Source organism: Apteryx mantelli, chromosome 4 (genome assembly GCF_036417845.1).
Source record: "Apteryx mantelli isolate bAptMan1 chromosome 4, bAptMan1.hap1, whole genome shotgun sequence".
NCBI classification, from domain to species: domain Eukaryota; kingdom Metazoa; phylum Chordata; class Aves; order Apterygiformes; family Apterygidae; genus Apteryx; species Apteryx mantelli.
The window spans coordinates 44,736,205-44,760,557 of NC_089981.1; the positions used below are offsets into that span (position 1 = coordinate 44,736,205).

The window sequence follows — 24,353 nt, forward strand, 5'->3', positions numbered from 1 at the left end:
ATCCAGTCTCAAAATTATGGAAAACTTTCTTCTCTCCAACCAGTACAGTTTGCTTATTACTGCCCTCTACAAATATATCTACTGAGTTGGAGATAAGGCAACATTTGAGGGAAAAGTCTTTGAATTACAATCCTTATTTATACACGCAGCAACATTGCAGATAACTTCTAGTGCAGACAATCCTAAAACCCTATGTGAATACTGTATGTTTACTTATAAGAATTCTGGCTGAAAAACATATACGTCAAGTTTTCAAACCAAAATAAGTACTGACAACTGACTTACTCCTTAAAATTGTGAGTTCATCTAAACTATGATTCAAATTAGCAATCCAAGAAAGTGTCAGTAAGCATCTAGCACATAATATCCTTCACTTATTGCTATGATAACATTGTAAATTAAACTATAGATATAAAATAAACAAAATTATAAACCACTTGATACAGGCAGCCACAATAATATACCAAATAGTGGTTTTGTTTGAATTATATTCCTGAGGACATACAACGTGTGATTTTGTATGCTGTTCCCTGCCATCTCAGAGTAAATATAAATGATCTTTTCCATAATGAACTCATAGCAACTAACTCTAAATGTCACAGAGATTACGCTGTATAAATAATCATATTCTGCCTTGCCCCTTTTTAGTAATCCAGCTACTCTCCAAGACAGAAAAAAATAAATCTTTGTAGATTTGTAGATTTTCCATCACTTTCAGGCAACATAGATGGATAATGGCATGATAGCAGTCTCTAATGTGAATCGCTGAAGCCAACAGAACCACTCAGGAATTCATTGTAGTGCCATTCAATTTAGCTGGCAGAAGTGCCATAAAGTGTAAAATAGCTGTAAAATAAAAAAAATAAAAATAAAAAAAAAAAAAGCTTCCAAGGTACTTAAAGGTTATAACAATTTATCTCCAAAAGGAAAAATGTAAGATTCCACATGTTCTCACTCAAATATTTTCTCATTCTTTCATCTACATCTTTCTGAGTTCTTTGTGTGGAGCTGCAAGATTTAAAAATAACTAAATCCACTTTACAATTTGCTTTTTTTCTTTGACACCTTTTTCTTGAGAAGAAAATGATATTTGATTTATTAAAGACTACTAGCATACACAGACAAACAGAAGGAATATAAGCTGTCACTTCATTCTTCTAAGATCACACCTCCCCAGTAACTAAAACTGAAAGGAAGTATTCAAGGTGATCTGCAAATAAAGATTGAGCAGCCTCCCTAGTCAATTTAAATCAGCATAGACATGATCAATGCTGATTTATATCCATGGAAGATGTGTCCCTTCCCTTAATTCAGATTTGCACAAAACCTAATAAAAATAGCAGAGATGCACACCATATAGTTCAATGACAAATTTTCTCCCTCGCACACTGACCCTGATAGCCTCAGCTTCAAACTCGAGACATTTTAAATATATCTAATAGAAAACAATATGTTAAAATACTACTTGAAATTTTATCAATCCAACAATATTCCTTTACCCAAGTCCCTTTCAATGCTTTATTATAGCAAGTTCTACAGGTGTACCGGGCCCAATAACTGCTAAGAATAATTGATACAGGTACATTAATAGATTTATGATTAATTGATCCTGAAGTTGGATTCTATCCCAGCATCAGCTCCAATTCAGCTAAAGTAATTGCAGCGCTTTTTCAAAATGAAAACCCTTTCTCTTCCTTATGAAACCACGCTCAGAACTATGGCAATAATGTCTAGTAGTGAAGAGGTGTTTGTTTTTATTTGCTTGATTACATTTTGTCCTCTTCCTCTCCTGTTCCACTTTCTAATACATGATCCTACTCAGATAAGAAACAGATTATGATATTTATTGAAAAGATTGCATGCTCTACAAAATGCAATGTTTAATAGATTGTAGGGATAAATATATATCCTTAAATATATAAAGAATGTGAAGTTCTAGTAATATGAACACAATATGAATATATTTAACTTTCTCTATTTCCCTGAAGAGAGCTCTTACATTAATGGCTCCAACACTGCCAGTCATATCTGTCAGGCGAGGATGTCACTAACATCCAATAAAGAACAAAATTTTGACCATCTCTCAACAGGACACAAAGGAGTACATGAATACCATGAACCACTAATCTATTGTAAAAGGGAAGTCTAGGACCTACAAGAAGGAATACACAAAACTTTTCCAGTTTCCCTATAAGAAAATCAGAAATTACAGAAGTAATAATTTTAACCGCTGGTCCTCCCAAAAGCCTTATATTATCTGAGTGTAAAAGTGACAGCCTTCAGCAGTCACATCATAATTCTCCGAGTAAATTCACATTTCAGGTAATGCTACATTACAGGCAAACAGTGAAACAACATTATGCAACACTTTGATTATTACTCCCTATTAAGTTTCTTTTAAGTAACTACAAAAATTGTAGTAAAAATTTCTCTGTTGCTACAAGATCTATGAAATTTGAAATAAGCATTCTGGAAAATGCCCGTTAAATTCTACTAGAAATAGAATAGTAGGATGGCAGTGTATAAAAGAATGTCTTTTTATTACCATTTTGCACTAGTGATAGCCAGGCTGCTTCTAAAATAAACCCAAATTCATTCACATCAATATTATTTATAAACATGTAAGGAGTATGGTAGTTTTCCAAATCTCATTACATAACAATAATCATGTACATAATTTCTAAAACTGAGGAAATACAAAACACCTGTTATTTTAGTTTTTATCTTCTGCATCACTGATACACATCTGTGCCTTTTTACAGCCCACAAGTAAAGTTTTTACAAAGCATCACATCGGCAGAAGAAAAACTACAGCAACTTCCCACCTAAGGCTTTCCCAATGCATCAAAAAAAAAAGAAGTGCTGCCTGAACTCATTACAAGTCATCAGAAGAAGTGCAACACAAAAGAGTGTACTCAATTTTTAAAGGACAAAAAATGTGTTAAATTTAGAAAGTTTGCAAAAAGATAGGACTGTCAACTTGCACTGTTGCATAAACACATCTTAAAAAATGGTTCTCAGAATAATCTTATAAAAAGATCCTTACAAAAATATGAACCATTCTTAAATAATAGCTGTAATAAATTACATATATATATATACACACACATATACACAGATATATATATAAAGTTAGAAAGAGCATTATTTAGTTTGTGAAATCAAACATGCAAATATTAGGGAAAAAAATAAGCTTCTTACTGACATAAAACCTTGATTCTACTCCTCATGCATCCTGCATAGAAGAGAGGTAACCAGCAGAAAAATTACATATGAAATATGATTTAAGTATCATAATCCAAAAAAGTGTTTAGCTAGGATTTATAAGGGCAGTCAGAGATACGACATTTCCCAAGTTTTAAAAAGTTGATTTTCTTTGCATGTAAATTATCTTCTTTTCAAAAGGTGTTTTTTTGGCTGTTTTGTTATTTTTAGGGATGGGGGGTTTCTTCATAAACTGGCAGCAAAAGAACATTCATATCTCAGAAATGAAAGATCATTTCTTGGTGCCATATGCTGGCCTTCATGAATGGCTGGACGTAACTAAGCACAGCCCAGCTCCTATTTTCACCATCCCAGAGAATTCAGCACTTTTATCAGGTAAAAAGGAAGTCAGAGAAGTCACAAGGACCCATTATAATAGAAGGTGCTAGGCAATTTAAATATAATGGTCCCCACATAACCAAGGTCCTCATGGAATTAGAGGTCAAATATTCTGAAGCTAGTTTTCTCTAGACTCAAGACAGAAATTGTTTCAACAATTTCTACTTTATTAAATTACTCAGTTCTTGTAATCATACCTGCTTTGCCTCCCTTCCTTCCTGCCCCAGTTAGTTATTATTAATGACACAGCTAGGCATTGTGGTCATTTTCTGCTATTCACAAAGCTTCTTTACCCCAAAAATTCTGTGAACTTGGAGCTTTTTTTTAATCCAAAAGTTGTATCTAATTATGTCAAAAGACTTTTGATCGGATGCCTGCTTATTGTTGCAGTCTTCAATGAAGACATTCCTGTTTTGTTTAAACTCCCCTAAATATGACCTTAAGCTGGAGTTACTATTGAAATAAGTTTAAATTTATGCCTTAGCTTATCCTCATTGCATGCTGTAATATATTCAATATCTTCATTGCAAAAAGTGTGCAATTAAAAAGCCTAGTGTGGAATTAAAAAGCCTAGTTCTCTAGATGTAAAATCTAAATGGAGACAGGGCAACAAAAACAAGATAGAGTTTTTATCTCAATGTAGCAATATCCAAGTTGGGAATAGGGCTTATCATTACAAGCTACACTGATAAAAAAGACTAGCTTCTTAACCTTTCAGATTTAAGTTAGAATCAATAATTAGAGTTTTCAGTGTAAAAACACATCTCCTGGCAATGAAATCATATTCAAGTAATAGTTCCAGCTTTTCTGTCTTTGATCAGCAAAACCTAAACTAAATTATATCTTCACTTTAGGATGTTATCTTGGGCAATAGCAATCTTCTCTGCCTACTTCTAATTTAGTCTCTGAAGTTAAGAGACATTTTTGGTTTTTAAATAAACGTTCATAGCACCAGTAATCTCTTCCAGGACACAGATCCTGAATCCATGGACTGTTGACTACTGCCTCATTTTAAAGAGCTTTATTGCTATAAAACTGTAAATGAGCTATATTAAAGCCAACAGCTGTTTTTAACACCACCTGTTCTATTTAGCAAACAAAGAAATGAGATACTGAAAATCCATATCACATTTATGATTTAATACTTTAATGACGAAGGTTGACCAAGAAACATTTCTCTAACCTATTTCTAAAGTTTCTACAAAAACAACTTTCAGGGCTTTGCTCAAAAAAATAATGAAAATGTTTTACACCATGACATATCACTTCCCTCAGTGCCTAGTATTTCACCAACAGGTGATCTGTTCCAGCAAAAAACTATGCCTGAACAGCTTCCACTCCCAAACTAGCTCATTTCTAGCCAGCACTGACAGCTGACCATGTAGATGTACTGTTATTCAAATAGGCATTTAAAGGCACTTTACGCTTTCTTGTGCAAGAGTTTCAAGTTCTCCTGTGGTTATATACAATCACTAGGGAGCAAGGTGTTAGAAGTACCTTTCAGTACACATACCTCATATTACTGTTCAGGTCAGTCAAACGCGGGGAGCTGAAAGCATGGGGAGTGGTAATCTTACATTCAAGGCCAAATATTTCCCCCTCTGAAACAGACAAAAACCCTAGGGTTTGCCTATTATGGTCTAATATTAAAGTAATTTAAAGATACTGCATTTATTCTAATATTGGGTCTGGCTTAAGATTCTTTATGGCAGGGGACTCTATATTACATCATTTTGTCAACAATAATATATTAAACTTTTGGTCAGTGTAGTTGTTATCATATATTAATAAATCAAGTTTAGACAACTACAGCCCACTCAGTCATCCGTGGCCGTATTACTCAAGATGAAGACAATCTGCACCTAAGGTGCAGAGAGCACTTGGGTCTCTTCCTCTGTGCAGCACTGCATCAATGCTGAGGTACTTCTTCCAGGGCTGACGTATGTTAAAACCAGGACACATGTTTTTCAGAACACAGATCCTAAGCTAAGAAGCCTCATCAGCACCCAGCTGTACCAACAGCACTTTCCATAAACCAGGAACAGAGTGCAGGGGAAAAAACACTTCACTAGGCAAGGAAAACAGTTCCTAACTTACCAGATCAAGTAGGCTTTGCCTTTCCCAGCTGCCAGTGTAGAGATTTGTAACAGAAACATTAAAACTGGTATTTATTAAGTATATAAAATATATGTGTGTATATGTGAAAGAGAATGCACCAGATGAAACAGCAGAACAGGGTTAAAAGGAAAGTTATGCATTTAATTGCTACATAGTCCATATGTGTGATTTCATGCAAATGAAGACAGGAAACAAACTGACCTAAAGATAAGGTAACAAGAAGATGAAGAACAGGACTGGAACCATAAAATACCAAATAAGGACAAAAAGAGAACTGTGCAATTCAGTAATTTTTCCTATGACTTACAAAGGGGTGAAACATAATAATGAGGTAAAAAATCCAAAGCAGCATCTGCTCCTAAAGGGTATTAAAAGGCAAGTCCAAAATCAGTTTGTCATTGCCAACAAAGAAGAACCCAAGAGACCTGATAAGGGCTCAACTGCCAGTGCCCCTTGTCCTCCATGCTGCACACAGGCGATCCTGGCCAGACTGCTTCTGCAACATGTTCTTGTGGTTGTGAGTATGACTTCAGCTCACATAAGAGATTTTAGAAAGAAATACTACCTTCCCATTCCATAAGATCTTGTACTGAGCTTTGTTACTCTAGTTTCCTACAATGGCATATGAAGTCACCTCCTCTGCGTGTGTTTCCAGGATGCAGTAGGATTTTTAGACTGTGTGTAGTGATGTCCACATACTTAGATCCAATTTGGCATCACATCCAGTCTAAGAAGCTCTCCCTTGAGAGCACTGGGAAAAGTCATACAGAGATACCAGAAGTCTATGTTAAGAGCAGTCTGGCTGGAACTAAGCAAGATGTAGTATTTGCTGCTGGCAGACTTATTAGTTAGTAAAATGTAGAGCTGAGTTGGTATCAAACACTTACACTGGTATTGCAGGAGAATAACATGCCCTGCAGAATGCTGGACAGCACAATGTGAAGAACACACACTACAGGAACTGATGCCAAGAAGGACCAAAGCAATCCTGCTGAACCCAGCCTGATTCCTCAGGGTGCATTAATTAAGAAGTCTCTATACCATATTCCAGAGTACCTATATTAGCTCATATTAGTCTTCTAGCACTCAGGTTAACTACTTTTTCTGCACATTAGAAATATCACAGCCCCACTATTATAGATACCACACTACTGACAGGAGTACAGATTCTCTGAATATAATATTTAATAATGGCTCTGTAATTAATTTAAAAAATTACTGTATTCCAAAACCAAAAATTCTGCTCTTCTCATAAATTTTTCTGATCCTGTGGTAAATTAACCCACTTAGGCTAGTTTAACATATCTAAGGAGGCAGATAAACATTATCAGAAGCTGGGAACCCTCTCATTTTCATTCTGAACATGAAAGGCTTTCAGATATAGAGAAATAATCTCCTGTTGCTTATATAGCCTCTTACTATTAAGAAGAGCTGCCTGCTGGAGAAGGTAAAAGAAAACACTTTAAACTGCAAGTGTACCAATTTATAATGTAACAAATAATTATAAAAAGGGAGAGGAGCTTCACTATTTTACAAGTATCACTACAAGCTTAGCAGCAAGGCTATGAAAAAACTAGTAATAAGCATTCGTATAACGTGGCAGTCTACTGCAGCTCATCTTCAGCAAGGCCACATTGATCTTCAACAAGTTCTACCTTGTTCTCACCACTTTTTAAATGAACTCCACCAGCTACTGCATGCAAAAGTGTAGAAAAGTCACTAGCTCTTCTCATTGGTTTAAACATCATAAAGATAGCACTTGTCTGAAGTTGCTGCAACTGTTAAATCCTTGACAGTGAGGAGTTAACCTCCTACAGAATTCTGTTATTGTGATAGTAACACTTGCATCCCATTGAACTACGACCCTAGGTTAGGCCAAAACTAAATGTACAAGATTACTTAGTTTGTTTAAAGGCTTTTGCAACATATTTTCATTTAGTTATAGCATTGAACAAAATACTTCTCTATGATTTTAAATATAATAAAAATGGGTTTAAAAGAAACTTTCAGTTTAATTTTTTGATACTTCATGTAACCATTTTCTGAATAGTTTTATTACTTTTTAAATCCTACCTGAGCGATTCTGCCATCCGCCTTAAGTCTTCATTTTGCTGCTTTAAACGTTCAAGTTTAGCAAGTATCTTGGATAATTCATGACTAGAGTGATCTGGGTGCTCACTGTCTCGTACCAGATGTCCACCAATATAAAAGAGTAAAGTTCCCCAAGCAAAGAGGATGAGCATAATCCAACGCCAAGAACCAGTCCATGGCCGCATTTTCAGATGTTCAGTTCACTCAAAAACTGCTTCTTCTCACAAAATAACAGACATTTTAAGTCCTTAGCCTGTATGAAAGTGGACAATTTCAATTGCTCTGCTTCACCACATTGTACTGGAGAAAAATTATTCTCAGTGTCCTACAGCAACTTCTTAGAGAAGTTCTTTATGTGGCTGTACATAGAAAGCATTAATATTGTATCATTCTTGGTATATATTCTGTGGAAAGAATAAAAGAAATATGAAGTTATAATTCTGATACAAAACAGAATATATTGAAGTGCAATTAAGCTAAATGTATTGTTACTAACACCCAGGAATGCTGATAGACAGTGTTACTACTTTCCATCAAGCAGAAAGAGAAAAAGCTTTCAAGTTTCCACAATAAATATGCTGAGTTTATTAGGAACAAAACATGTAAAGAACACAAAATTAACTCCATATTTGAAATGGCCAGAAGAAACATTACTTTTTTTTCATAAGAAAATATTCACCAGTTTATGTGTCAGTGCACACATTACAATAGTTCAATAAATCAGAAAATGAATTCTCTAGGAAACTTAACATTCTCCTTTATCGTCAACATAAAGGCTTTTTATTCAATTACAAAATGTATCTCCTTTTTTTCACTTTTACGAACTCTCTTCTCTCTAATATCTTATATTGTGACTCCGACCCTAAAACACAACAGTTTAACAAAACAAAACAGCCATTCTATCAACAGACTTCACTGTTGGCAAGTAGATTGGCCTAGTACCAGCTATGATACCAATTAAGCAACTTGCAAACACTGCCAAGATCATAAGCAATAATTTCTAGGTGACAATTCATTGTATACGTTCCTCTTCAATTTCTAGTGGCTTCTGAAATGGCCGTCTAAATTTAAACCCAAAACTATTTCTTGATTAAAATTACAAGACAACACAGCTTCAGTCTTTAGCCTTCTGATGCACTTGTTAAAACAGTAAAAGAAGAAACACTGAACATTTAAGACATGTAGAAAAGAGGAGAATTTCAAGTAAAACTCATAGTTACAAGAAAAAGAAACTGGGCTTCCTAGGAATTGTAGAACAGGAAAAAGATGAGAAGGAATTGAGGTTTCAAATAGAGTAAAATAGAGCAGTTTTCACACACTGCTAAAAGTTTTGTGGTGTTGTTATATTCACACATTCCAAAAGCAGACTTGAGTTCAGAAATCTAACTCTTTAGAAACATTTTTCTTCTGCTTTAAAACTATCAAACCCATTTTGACAAGTATTATTATTAAAAAATATAAAATGCTGGAAAAGCTTAAAACGTAATAGCTTCTCTCATCTAAAACCACTGCACCCATTACAAAAATGCAAACAAAATCACCTTAACTCATTTTCTACTTGACAAGAAATCATTTAATGACTGTAAGAATTTCCTCAATCTATCTAGGACAGATCTTAATATTTAACTGGTAAATGTGTCCAAAATGTTCAAAAGTGTATCACTCCTTTTCCTCCCTCTCTGCAGTCTAGCATTTCTATCTTTAAATGCCATAAAAGGCATACTGAAAAGATATATTCAATTCTCAAAACAATCTATACTTCCAATTCTCAAATTTGTAAATCTGCCCTACTTTCTTTGAGATACTATCTGCATCCATATTCTCCCAAAATCTTCTTCTCTGTTTAACCCCTCTTTCACCTTGATTTCTATCTCCTTTCATTCACACCTTTGTTCCGTTCCAACTCCATTTCAAGTTCCGAGAAAAGATGTTCCCTTCTTGCAGTAACATCCACACTCATCCAGATATGGAGATAGGTCTAGAGCACTAACTTCCAGATAGAAAAATTCAAATAGAGTATTAAAAACGCTGAATATTTTCTCTTGTTATTTTGGGGTAGGGTTTTTGTTTGTATATTTTTGAAAGAGACACAAAAATTACATTTAAACTAGCAAGATGATAGACAAGGTAGAGTATCTGAAAACTGAATATCACTACTTAAATGGAAAACATTTGTAAAAGCTCTCAGTTTTTCCATCTAATGTATCTGTGACAAGTTAAATTATTGGCAGATCACTTATCTTTGAAAGCAATTTCAGAATCCCCTGCTAGGAGCAAACGATTTTCTACAGATCTCTAAGAAAGCTTCATATAGCTTTTGTTCTAACTTAGCAAAAGTGTGAGACTGCCTCCAGGAATTCTTCTGCAATCTCTTAGATCACAATGTGAGCAAAAAAGTGCTTTTTATTTCATTTTTACTTCATGTTTCTCCTGAGGAATAACAATTAATTTTATAGTGTCTGGTCTGTTCATTCATCAAGTACTGTAGATGTCAAGACATTCCTAAAAGAGTCCTAACAGGGTAATTAGCTGGATCTGTCACATTCATCAGGGTGTCCAAATGGTCTGACACTGACTAAACAAATCTGTGAATAATTCTTTGGACTTCCCTAGTGAAGACTTTGAAAATCATTGTAGCTCTCCTCATTAAGAAATGAAGGAACTAAAGTAATCTGGTCCCATACCAGAGTCTTATCTCAAGAAGAAAACAAGATGTTGGCTAGTGTAGGTTTTTCTCCTTGATTTCTAGAAGAGGTGGAAGACTTCTCTTGGGTCTGCTGTCTTAATCAGGTTGCAGAATAACTTTCTCAGAAAAGCTTGAAAGGTGATGATCTATAACTAGAGTTCACAACCTCAAATAAAAGAAGGTCTACTTTAGCTGCATGGTATCTCAATAAGAATTTCAGTTCCATTCATTATAAATGATAAGGTTGAAATACTATGAAACTAATATTTAGGTTTATATAGAATCAGTGTGTTGGCAAGGCAATAAGTTTCAAAAATACTTTATCAAATTATTTTGTATATAATATGTTCAACCAGAACAGATGGGGGCGGAAGGCAAGCGAGAGAGATGAGAGAGTGAGAGAGAGTGAGTGGGGAAAGAGCGTGAGCAAGAAAGGGGAGAGAGGCAGGGAAAGGGTAGTAAGTAAAAGACAGTGATGAGGGAAAGCCAATAAAATGCAAAAAAAGAAATGGCAAATATGAGCTTGAACAAATAAACTCTCAATGTAACATTACACAGAAGCAGAGCAATAGTATATAGACTTTTACACAAAATCTGCTAGCTAACAAAAAGTTCTAGGAGCTACAGTATCTGGATTTAAGAGGCTACTGACAAAGTGCACATAGAAACTTAGTGGAAGGAAGATCCACCAGGACACTGTAATGCCAGGGTACACACTATATGAAACAGAATATGCCATGCCCAGCCCACAAAGATTTTTTTCTGCAAGTGAAGCAAGCTTGGAGTCAAATCAGTTACCCATACAAACAATTAATATAAAACCTTTACGGACTGAAGTCTGAGGTCTAAGTGTCTTATTATTATGACTGTGCTACCAATCACCCAGTAAATTGTTGACAGCAGTTGCAACATGCTGAGTGAAATCAAAAAGTCAGTGAGGGCAGGGGAAAGAAAAAAATAAGGAGACTTCAAATATTCCTCTGTTGATTGAGTAAATATTATGCTGGGAATTATACTGAGATTAAACAAATGCTACAGACATCATAAAATTACTGCTTAAGACAAAAGCTACTAAGGAAATCCATAAGAGGAAAAGTAACTCTTGCCTTAGTCATAGGCAGTTTGTAGAACTTAGATCAAAAAGTCTCTGCTGAAGGACCACTTTATAGTAGTCTGCGTAATATACTCAGATATGATCATCTTCTAGGAGCAACAAAAGTAAAAAAAAAATCCACTACAACTGTCATTAATTTCAAGAAGGAAACTTTATAAAAAGAGAAGTGGCCTCCATGCCACCTCTAAAGATACCATGGTAGAAGTTCTTAACTAAAATGGCAGGTAAAGGAGACTACTATAATTAGGAAAGTACCCCTACAAAAATTAAAATCATGATCAAATGATGAAATAGATAAGACTGCAAATTCTGGTACATTAAAGGCATTAAAGACAAATTAATATCAAACCTTTTATCAGAAACAGATAGCCTACCAGAGAGTCTACAAGGTCAACAAATGACCAGTGTGTAAAAGAACTGTTTAGAGTCCTTTGCAAGGAAGAAAATAACTTTCTTTTGTTAACCATTGTTCATAATAGAAGAGCTTAAACAGACTCGCACACCAGGTATTTTCTTTACAGAGGAGGTGCTGGTCTGTCTCAAATAGCAGAGTTAGTAGAACAGGGTATAAAACAAATCCATAAAATGAATGTAACAAATCAGCAGGAAGAGATGGTATTCTCCCAGCAGTTTTAAAGAAGTTCAAGGATGAAATAGATTTGACTATTAACTGTAGCATGCAACCTCTCACTTACAATCAACTTGTAGCAAAGGAACGGAAAAAGTGAAAAGAGTAAACCTAGTTCTTCTTAAGGGCTACAGCACAGATCCATGCAACTATAGGCCAGAAAAATGACTCATGTCAGGCAAACTGGCAGAAATAAAAATAAGGAGAAATAGAACTGTGGACATAGGGATAAATATTATCAAAGTAAAAAAGAATTAACATGGCTTTGTAAAGAGAAATTGTGCCTCACAGATTTATTAAAGTTCTTTTGAAGCAGTAACCAAACACACAGGCAAGAGAGATCTAACTGTAATGGTTACACAGTTGATCTGGTCAACTTGAGTTTCCAAATGGCATTCAGCAGGGTCCCTCTCAATCCTTTAAAGAAGAAAAGGTAATAAAGACACCAAAAAGTGTCTAGAATTAAGTCCTTCCATGAAATCTTTATCTGTGGTGAAATAAAGTAGATTGGACTTCTATGAAACGATGGAAAATCTTCCACACATGAATCCAAAGGGTCTCCGGGTTCCACAGGGTATGAAGATGAAGATACTGCACACAACTATGAAATCCTCTCAAAACAATGAGAAAGACAGACAGACATCGGTGGTAACCGACATTAAATTTCGGGGGGTTTAAATGTAAGAATTTTCTGTCACTCCTTATAAACTGTGTTACGCAAATACTTAAAAAAAAAAGAGAAAAGAAAAGAAAAGAAAAGAAAAAAGAAATCAAACCAATATTAGGAAAAAGTGGTGTAGAACAAGAACAAAACAACATTAAAAGCAAATGTTAAACTGAAAGCAAAATATCACCTACAGTAAGCTATTTTTTCCAGCTTTAATTTAATCCTCTAGCTTTATTAGAAAAAGTCAATATAAAGTATGCAGTATTATTAATAAAGCAGAAAAGTTTTTATAAGTACTTGCTGTTACAAATCATTAGGAATACACAACCTTTAATGCATCAATTGAATGGTAATTAATATTGTGGGAAAGGAAGTCAAATTAGTATTTATTTACTGGTAGTGCATAGTACAGAAAAAGTGGTTAGTGTCACAAATTTATTTAGACTCCATTAAAGAGAAGGCAGAATATTTACATAAATATAAGGATCTGCTCCAATGCCTCAATCAGGAAATCAAATTATTCATGCCACACATGTAAGCCACAAATGATTGTAAGCATATAAAATGTTTTATTGTCAAATTAACAGGGACGGTCTGGTTAAAAATCACTACTTCAAAGGGGAGAATGCACTACTTACAAAATAACTAAAGGAAACAATAAAGACAACACTAACCTAATTAAAATGCTAATTAAAAAAAAAAAAAGGACAGCTCCAACATCATTAGGAGAAATAAAGTGCATCCATGTCCAAGGTCTTTTGCAGTAGTAAAAATTCTTTACAGAACTGACTATCCTTTTGAATTTCATTGTAAGTGCAGATTTATTCAGTGCTGAAGCCTTCAAATACTATAACTGCAGATCTTCATCACAGGAAATACCCTAGCAGGAGGGGTTGGTATTGAGGAGACTTTCTTAATCATATGAAAGCTACAGGCCCACTCACTTTACTCAGTAAGAAAACAAATCACAAGCAACAAGAACAGTCAGGAGAAAGGTACAATGTGATTTATCCTTACTGAAATTTGGTTAGAAAGATTCTGCTACTGAAGTATCAAAGCTTGATAAGTTTTCAGACTTACATAGCTTACCAAGAAAGTAAACTATCAAAAATGGAGGTGTTAAAGCAACAGCCTGCTGAAGTCTAAAAGCAAGACCATCAGCTTAGAGGAGTCTGAAGATTCATATGGAAACACTACTAAAGTTCGTAATATTATAATGCAAGGCAAGAAATACAAAACAGAGGAGAAATGAACCTTAGAGGATCCAGGTATTACTTCTGAGTTTCTAGTATTTATTCTAAAATGCCCAGATGACCAACACACCGATCACTTTCAATTTAACTCCATAAAATTTTATAGCTGGAAACAACTTTCCCTGAACTTCCCAAAAAAAAAAAACCAAAACTTCAGAAAGGAAGGCAAAAGGAAGCCATATGAGAAAGAAATAGACAAACATTCAAAATGTCCTGTAAGCAATCTTCGTGTGCTAGATTTCAGTTCTTCTGCTAGGAAGTCAATCCTTACAGTTTGTGGCTACAGTAAGCAGCTTCAAGCAGAGGTAGGTTTAGCTCTGTATAAACAATTTTATCCTACAGTCATAGATAGGGACTACTGATGCAATCAAAATAAACCAAAGTAAAACAAAAGATGAACATACGTGGACTATAAACAGAGTTGATTAACAGCTCCAAAGTCTCAGTATTTGTGAGCCAAGTAGCAGCAACAGATTCCCTAAAATGATTGATGATCAACGAAGACATGACAAAAGTGTACCCAAACTGAGATTTCTACTATTCTTTTGAAGTTATAAACATAGGGTATAGCAGGAAAAATAAACTGAAGAGACAAAAAACAGTAAGTATAATTTTCTGCCTTTCCTGGCAAGCCTAAGTTCAATTAGAATCCTGTTTTACAGTAAAGTAACTGAGGAATATATGCACTTCCATTCTTTTCTATAAGCCTCTTCATCAACCAGTGATCTCTAACTACCACAAATATTAGAGTCATTATCCAGCACAATAATCCTGATACCATTACTGAACAAGGTCTTTAATCTTGCACCCCCGCAGAGTTTCTAAGATTACTTTATACTTTATTATATTACTTTACATTATCTCCTTGCTGTCCACAATGGCAAACACTTATCTAGGTCTTGATCAAACTGCATCCAAATTACTGCATTTTTCTCTTTGGCATTGGTATCTGCCCATACTTCCCTCATCCACACTCAAAAGAAACTGGTAAATATATCTTGTTTTATATTATATCTTTATAACCTTACATCTTTGAACGCCTCTGTAGGCTCCCTACAAGCTTCCAGCTCCACATGCCAATAGCAAGATTGTTTTGTCATATCTCAGGCTCTCAAGTAAACTACTCATTATCTAGCTGCTTTAAGAAGTTACTGACATGGACAGGGACAAGAACCAAACTGAAGGTGAATGCAAGCAAAACTGAGGTGATCCTGCTAAGTAATAGCTTGGGAACTTTTCTTGTCTTCCCACGGACTATTATGTTCTACGAGATTCTGCACACCAGTATTTGAGCAAAAATGATGGAAAACTACACTCTTCCACCTGTGACATGGGAACTGCTATTCCATATACTTTCTGCTCATAACTGGACTTTCAGATTGCAATTCACCTTGGGGATCTGTATAGATTGGGAATTCTTTGTCAGAAAGCTCCCTTGAAAATCTTTCTTATCTATATGTATGTATATTGGGCATTTGAATAATGTCCATATTTGCCTTTTAAAATTCTTTGCAAAGAAATCTGTAGCAGTTTCAAAACTTAACATTCTAATTATTCCACAATAAAGACTTCTGAAAATACCCTGCAAGAGTGACAGAAATTATCTGTATATGTTTCAAAACAGAGTGGTTTTACTCAGTCTAATCAACAGTTTCTTCCCGGAGATTCCCATCATCTCTAACATTTGTGACATTAATTTCAGTTACTCAGTAAAGAAAGAAAGGTTAAATTAAATGAAATGTGATTTATCTGATTGATACACCAGATGGCTGTGCTCTCATTCAGAGAGACCTTGACAGGCTGGAGAAATGAGCTGACAGGAACCTCATAAAGTTCAACAAAGGGAAAGACCAAGTCCTGCACCTGGGGAGAAATAACCCCATGCACCAGTACGTGCTGAGGACTGACTGGCTGGAAAGCAGCTTTGCAGAGAAGGACGTGGGGGTCCTGGTGGACAACAAGCTAACCATGGGCCAGCAATGTGCCCTTGTGGCAAAGAAGGCAAACAGTATTCTGGGCTGCATTAGCAAGTGTTGCCAGCAGGTCAAGGGCAGTAATCCTTCCCCTCTACTCAGCCCTGCTGAGGCCACACGTGGAGTGCTGTATCCAGAGCTGGGCTCCTCACTGCAAGAAAGACATGAGCATACTGGAGCAAGTCCAGTATGATGATTAAGGGACTGGAGCATCTGACATATAGGGAGAGGCTGAGCGAGCTGGGACTGTTCAGCCCGGAGAAGAGATGGGTCAGGGGAATCTTATCAATGTATATAAATATCTGATGGGAGGGAGTAAAGACAATGGATCCAGACTGTTCTCAGTGGCACCTAGTGACAGCACAAGAAGCAATGAGCACAAATTGAAATACAGGAAATTCTTTTAAATATAAGAAAAAAAATCCCCCCTCTCCCATGAGGACTGGCAAACACTGGAAGAGGTTGCCCACAGAGGTTGTGGAGTCTCCATCCTTGGGGATCTTCAAAACCTAACTGGACATGGTCCTGAGCAACCTGCTCTAGTTGGCCCAGCTGCAGCTGTTCTGTGATTGTGTGAAATAACAGAACTCACCAGGAATTTAATTTAATCAACACTCTTATGACTTTTGATGTGAAAAAACTAATTTTTAAGATGCATAACATGCAAACATACATTGTGTATCATCTTTCACATGGATAGCTGCATATTTTTAAATGATCATATCTTGAACAACACATCTGAAAAACAACTTACCTTTGCCATAACAGTAGGAAATAAACACAACTGCATCTTAGGCTTTGAGATAAACAAGTAATTCCACTAGTCCAGCAGCCAGTGAAATAACTGTTGAAAAGAGAGGAGAGGGGGGAAAAAAAAAAAAAAAAAACAAAGTAAAACCCTCTGGTTTCCAATTCAAAAAAACTGTATTCCATAAGAGCATTTTCCTTTCAATTTTCCCTTGTATCGTAACACTGAGAAAGAACCTAATTTTTTATCTTAAAATATTAAGCTTTCTACTTTTTATTTAACTGATTATAGATTTTCCACACAGATCTGTTACCTTAACTGATCAGAATATTTTATCCATCTGTCACTATACTTACACTAGATCCACTGTGATCTAGCAGTCAAAGAATGAAAGCAAAGGCTATTTTGCGATCTGTATTGATTTACTGAATAACTTGAACAAGCCAGTCTCACCAGGCTCCAGTTTCTCTTGTTAATATTTGTCAGCCCCAAAATGATGCTTGAAGCTGAATTCATTAATGTTTACAGGCACTATTAAACCCTCAGGTGAAAGATGTTATAAATTTTGAATGAAAAATATAAATCTGTTTAATCAATTAAAGTGCTTCTGACAGTTAACAGTTTAGTCAAACAGTTATGTTTCCCCATTTCTAAGCATTACTCACTGTTCAAAATACCAGTCAGAACTACCAGTGTGAAGAATGTAAAAAAAAAAAAAAAAAAAAAAAAAACCACCTTATCTTTAAACACTTTTGTTTTTATAAAATGAATACAAAAGCATTCATGTATATTATTTCATGCATATTACATTTTATAAAAAAATATGTTAGGGAAACATTGTAAAGAAGGTGAATTTTTTTTAATCAAGGTCACCTTCTATCATACAAAAAAAAAAAGCCACTAGAATAATCATAAAATAACTTGGGGGGAAAAAAATCACAAAACTAGAGATGGGGAGAAAACAAAATACAAATAAATTGAATAAAAGAATATCACAATAGGAAAATACAACTCCCAGTATTTCAAGAAGATTCTTGCTATCACGGAAAGCAACGTAAGCTTTCTTCAAAACTTCCTTAACTTAGAAACTTAATTCAGCTCTCATAACAAAATTCTTCTTTGTTCATTTTAGCATTTATTAGAGACAGCACATGTATTGCTCCAAAACCTGTCTTTTGTGACTTCTAGTAATATATTTTAAAAGTATGTAGCAACATACTTTTTAGAAATGTCATCTATTCTCTTTTGACAGACAGTATTGAAAGTTGGGGGGAAGGATTCCACTTTCTTGTTCACAATCATTTTATGCTCCTTTAAGATGACTGGGTCATGTGGGACCTCCTGAGCAGATAGAGAGAGAGATTCTGCAGTTATTGGTGACATACCGACCATGCTCAGGCAGGAAAGGTTCAGGAAACTGCAGGATACGGTGGTCAAAAAAAAATGCAATGCAGGAGCTTGCAGCCCAAGCAAACAGACAGGAGTAAGGAACAGGGAGCCGACAACCTGACCTTAGGCCTGATGGGAAAAAACTTCCAACAGATCAGAGGGCGCTGTGCAGTTCACAGCTTAAAGTCACTGAGTTAACTGTAACCAAGCCTGGAAGCAACGGCCAGCCCACAGTGACAATGTGGGCGGGGAAAGATTCTTAAAAGATTTTTTTTTTTTACTTCTTTTCTGTCTTACCTGTTCACTGACTTAAAAAGTTAATTACCCTAGTTGTTATTCTAATAAAACTTGGCACTTTAATTAAAAAGCTTTTGGTCTTCTTTCAGAAGCTAATAACGATAAGGAGAAAGCCTTGGCAGAACCACATCAAAACTATGGCCAACTCAGGATCCCATGTTATATAAACACCTAGTGCTTTAGTCATCACAAGGGTAGTGGTTCAGAGAGATCCATACCCGCAGCACTTGGGTTTCTTCAGCTGAAAGCACATATAGAACACTGAGCTGGGAACAGTTCACAAGAAGTTAAGAACTAATCAAAACTGAAAACTTATTTCAAACTAGATAAAAGACTTGCATCAACAATCAAAACAAATACTGTTTGAAAATACTATCCACCCCTCTTTGTTTTAGATACAGTAATAGAAACAAGTGCTTACAATTTCTGTAACATAGTGCATTTAAGAGTTTAAAAAAAGATACAGTAATTTCTTGTTTTTTTCATGCAAGCAACTAGCGCAGTTTCAACAGACAATTTATGCAATTTTTAAAAAAAGAAGAAATTTTACTTTGAAAGGAAAAGAGAAATGCAGTTCACTTTTCAAATACATTTGAGGTTCTCTGTCAGAGTCAGATGAAAAGTAACTGCTGATTTTTCTTTTAAGACTGATAAATGAGTGAACTGCAGAAATAATAAGCTCTTCCATGGGAATGATATATAAAGATTCATTTTACTAAGTAGATACAGCAGTCTTCAGTTTTATAGTCCCTCTTAACTATTAAAATAATACATTAACCAGAAACACAACTAGGTAAAAAATTACCTTTGTCTTATCTTAACTAACCAAATGTCTTTGGAAGATAAAAGAAAATCTCAGCAAATGAACAGGACAATTATATAAGGTTTATTTATTCTTGTTTGCTTATTGAATTGACTCCATATAACCCTGCACTAGTGTAGTCACAGTCAAGAATGAATTCTTATACTTAACTATCAGTCACTATCTCCCTCCACAGTCATAAATGAATAATCTATTGATAGCCCTTGCAGAAACCTGACTCCAAAAGAAAATAGGAAGAATAAGGGTAAATCTGTGAAAGCAATTTAGTAAAAGAACAAACTACTGAAGTCAACAGGAGATTTTAACTTATGTTAAAAAAGAAAGGATTTCTGATAATGAATTGCTTGCAAACAGAAACATGACAAAATCTATTGACTAGAAGTTTAACCTACATAAATTCAGGTCTCAAGGAAAGGAAAGGAGCTCCTAAACCTGTAAGTGTGTAACATCTACAGGAATCAGCTAAAGATACCAATAATTTAAGGAGGTGGTGGATTCTCTGTCACTTATTTCTTTAAATCAAAGCACCAAAAACGCTTACAAAAAAGTTTGGTGGGAAAAAAAAAAAAAAAAAAGGGTTCTTTGGCCTGCACAAGTCAGGTGAGACTAGATGAACAGAAATGGCTCATCCATTTCTTAATAGAACATAGAACTTATTAATACGTTAATAGATCATAGAACTTAATGTTCATAGCTCTATGAGATATTTCTGGAGATAGTAAACCTCTAGAAAGAACAAAGAAGGCCAGTTGGTACGCAGCTTTACAGACTAAGACAAAATCTTAAGATGATCAGTAGCCAGAGATGACATGCCACATATTTTGAAAAGCTATAGGGATGGGAAGCTTCCATGAACGAGGCTTAGTGGAGCATCTTGCTGGATCTAACTGCTGCTGGCTTACTTCTTCCAGCAGCTAAGGATTTATATTAACCAACAGCCCCCCTTTACTGACCCATTACTGGCCACAAGATGTACTCCTGACACATGAGTTGCACTTAAACAGCATATAAGCTACAGGTTGACCATCACTTCTCTAGAAGAATGGACCCTAAGCACTCTGGCATGACCCAGTTAAAATGTATATGCAAACACAGAGCTCTGTAATTTTTCAGACAACCTTTCAGCCACAGTGGCCTAACCTTTGATTTTTTTCCTCCAAAGGCCACAAAAAGCCTACCTGTTTTTAAAAATAATCTAATCCTCTCCAGATTTTGTCTGACATTGCTCTTTATGTCAAGCTGAACTCACATTGATTAGAAGCTTAAAGAAGAAAACAACTGATCTTCTATTATCACTTAGAATACACAACAGTAGATAACATCTTTTATACTATGTGTGGTTCAATAGTCATGAAATTTAAAAAGTAATGAGATATTTTTCACCAAAAATACCTTACTTTATTCCATACTTTTGCATTAGAATACAAATTTATCGCAATCAGGCATACAAATGCTTTGCTTTCTGTCTCAGTGCTTTGCTGGGACCAAACTACAGCTGCCTCTTCTACAGTTTCCATCATTAAAGTTGAAAAAACTATATATATAAAGCAAACTACTGCATATGCTATCAGCACTATTTTATACAATAAGAAAAGACATGTCAAGAGACAAAAGCATACATAAAAGTCCTTGACCAGCAGCATAAGAAGTTTTGTGTGAATTACATAGAACACACAATACAATAAATTGCATGGAATCATTAACTTCATCTTATGACCATCACAACTAGTGGTGGAAATGGAGCTGCATAGAACTGTAGCCATTTTTGGGTGGTTGCAGGAATGCATGCAGAAGAATGGAAGGGGAATAAGCTTGGTAGAAAAGTCTAAGAAAAAGTATAAAGAATTACAGCAGCAACTGCATGACATGTAACGGTCAAGAAACTTAACTGCAGCCTGTCCACAACTCAGATGGATGTTTATAAATCAAGCTGATAAACAGACAGATGAGAGAGCTGCCAGGTTTGTAATTGCTATGCAAAATACATGACACTTGGCAGCCAGAAGAGAACTGGAGTGCTATTTGCAACCAGGAGGTTTTGCAAACTAGAAGTGTAGGCAAAGCTATACAGTAATCAGAAGCTGGGAAAGGAGTCACAGAAATGAGCTACAAGCCTTCCTTGTTACACATGGGAGGGTTCAGAGACTGGATGATTTGGCAACCAAGTAACAGAAATCCTAGAACATGATTTTGAGTGGTCCCCATCAGGGAGAAAATGTCTAAAATGATCACTATTAAAATAAACATGGATTCATTTTGTATCTCCACTTTCTAATTTAAACTGGACTGTGCTTTCTGCAGCTTTTTTTACTAGGAAAAAAAACTTTATGGAAGACAATAAATACTAATATTGACATGATAAACAAGTATTTGCCATAAATTTGATCCTACTGGGCCACAATATATGTCTCTTAACCTGCAAGCACTTCCCTCAGGCACTTCAATTTTCTTATAAACACCTATTTTCATAGAAAAGCTTTTACTTTAGGATACTGAACCTTACTCAGTACAAAGTACAATAGAGATATCTAATATATAACTAATGAACTAATTCAAGTATGCAAAGCAATTTACCTGCACCAGCATATAGTTTCATATTATCTAACTTACACTGCTTTACAGCTTTCATAGAGCCTTATGCTACAAAACTAGGCTGCTTCCTGCATTTGATCCTGGATATCACCATAAACAAATGCACTGTGGATCTGTGCACATTCTTAATATAAAAATCAAGGAACTGAAACACTCAAAGTACTTTTCACAACAGTGAGGCTAGGAATAAACCAGAACAGTAGAAGTTGCAAGTCCAAAATCTCAGATAAAGTTGCTGAGAGCTTTTCCTCTCGAAATTATAAATCATTAAGGGAAAACAACAGATTAGCTTTAAACTCACTGAGTTTAAAATACTGTTGAAGGTATTTAGCTTTTTGTTTAATTCTATTTATGTCAAGTATTAAGATCACACTGTTAATCAAATTTCCCACCTATGTTTATAATATCACTAATTCATAGTGCTAGAAGCAATCAGGTTTTTGTCCTAGTGAACTATTTTCTTTAACATGCAAGAACATTTTTCTGTATATCACATTATCAATAGAAACAAACCAAGCAGTTATTGGTACTTTTTTTCAAAAAGAGTATTTTATAAACTAGATATTCTAAAAATCAGATGACTTCATTTGTTATATAAAGTTTGTTATTAAATCAATATGAACACTGTATTGTACAAAAGACTAAAACTGCATATTTTCTCACAGCTGTTCTAGTGAAATCTCATATAAGCTTTTCAGAATGGTAAAAAAGAGCATAATGTGGGGGTTTAAATATGCTTTTTAAAAAGGTCAAACATTAAGCAAAACCTACAATCATGTGTTTGTCTTACTTTTTCCTAGGCAAGTTTACAATACTATCTACAAATAAAGCCATTAAACTTACAGAATCATTGCATATGGACTCATTACCTGTGAGAAAAGCAGTATTTTAGTTAGCGGTGAATGCCTTACTCGCTTTTGCAATGAGTATGTAGCTGTATCATGGTCAGCTATACTTATGTTTAGTAGTCCTCCAGTGCCATCCCACAATTCCTAAACTTGCAAATTACACTTCTTTCATCTACTCTTTTCTTTTACACTAGATACTACCTGCTTGTTCATACTGTCAGTGTAATGTTTTCCATTAGCTTCCATTCAGCTTCCTTCATTTCTGAATTGCTCAGCCTAACTTTAACAGTTATATGAAGAAAACCTAAAAGCTGCCCATTATCCCACGTGCTGGTCTTTGAAGAGCTCTCCATGGTTCTGAGACACCTCCTGCAGGGCTCACCTCCCTCTAAACTAGCAGCAGCTTTGCTGACCAGCCTGGCTAAGGCCAGGCCACAGCTAATAAAACTAGAACAAGTCTGACAGATTCCTGCTTGAGCAAAGAGAGTCCCAGGACAGAAGGATCTAGAAAGGTAAAGGGGACTTTGAATGGCATTAGAATTCATCTCCATTTAGAAGGAGGAGGATAAAGGATCTACATCTCTACTCCTGAAGTTATTCACAGAAATCGAAAAGCACCACTGAACTAAATAAAACTTAATACAATTAAAACATAAATGGTAGCAGAAACTAAACAGAGGCTAGGGGCTTCCCAGTAATGCCCCAGTCATTGCATACAGGATTTTCTGTCCTAAGGCACTCAGAAATGAAGTACTGCTTTTTGAAGCTGGTATTGCTAAAATCTGAAGATGTCAGATCAATAGAGAAGTACACTAACAGGCTTTTAAACATCTTGAGCAACCCCATCTCCAGGCTCATAGCTTAAGGGCCAATGAGAAGGAAGAAAATTTAAGACAGGGAGCATCAAAGCGAAGAGGGAAGAAATGGTCCCATAAACCTACAGGTAGATGATACACCCATTCTTCTTACAAGGAGAGTAACTTTTTGAGGACTGGGAGCCTAAAGGATAGAAGGTGGCAGGTTATAACAGTGAGACATTAAATTATCACACATATAGATAAACAAGTGTTTAATGGTAGCGAAGGTCCTATGGTGGCTTGAGTGCTGAGTGCAAAGACAGGGGATTTTATGACAAAACTAGAGAGTCTTAGAAAATGCTGGGAAGGAGCTTGTGATTGCAGTCCACATCCACTCCCAGAAACAACATAGGAAGCAGCAGCAGAAAAGTCATCCCTGGACAACAATTTAAGCTGCTTTATAAAAGACTATAATGACCAGGTTTTTGCTCCTTGTGTCACATATAGACCGAACAGAGAGGCAGTGATGAAGCTTAATTGGAAGATAAAAAACAGGCAGGCCACAGAATTTTTGAGAAGCAAGGTCTTACATGCATAAAGGTTATAACAACACTTTTAAAAAATATGTTAGAAGAGGCTTAACAGAGATTCTGAAGGGCCAAATTATATTTGGGTTGTAATATGACAATTACAAGAAGACAGGGCCACAGCAGAAAAGTTAAATGA

General features: G+C 35.4%; 1 protein-coding gene across 2 annotated transcripts in view; it reads right to left on the reverse strand.

Annotated features, from left to right (window-relative positions):
• The window catches only part of FUT8 (fucosyltransferase 8), a 124,136-nt gene that overhangs the window by 66,700 nt on the left and 33,083 nt on the right, over positions 1 to 24,353 (reverse strand). The window contains exons 4-5 of one of the 2 annotated variants that reach the window (XM_067296330.1): positions 16,888 to 16,977; positions 7,795 to 8,216 (exon numbers count right to left, since the gene is read on the reverse strand). In XM_067296330.1, coding sequence (XP_067152431.1) covers positions 7,795 to 7,997 — 203 coding nt within the window. In that variant the 5' untranslated portion in view covers positions 7,998 to 8,216; positions 16,888 to 16,977. The remainder of the gene's footprint in view (positions 1 to 7,794; positions 8,217 to 16,887; positions 16,978 to 24,353) is intronic. The other variant, XM_067296331.1, reaches the window with a different exon arrangement.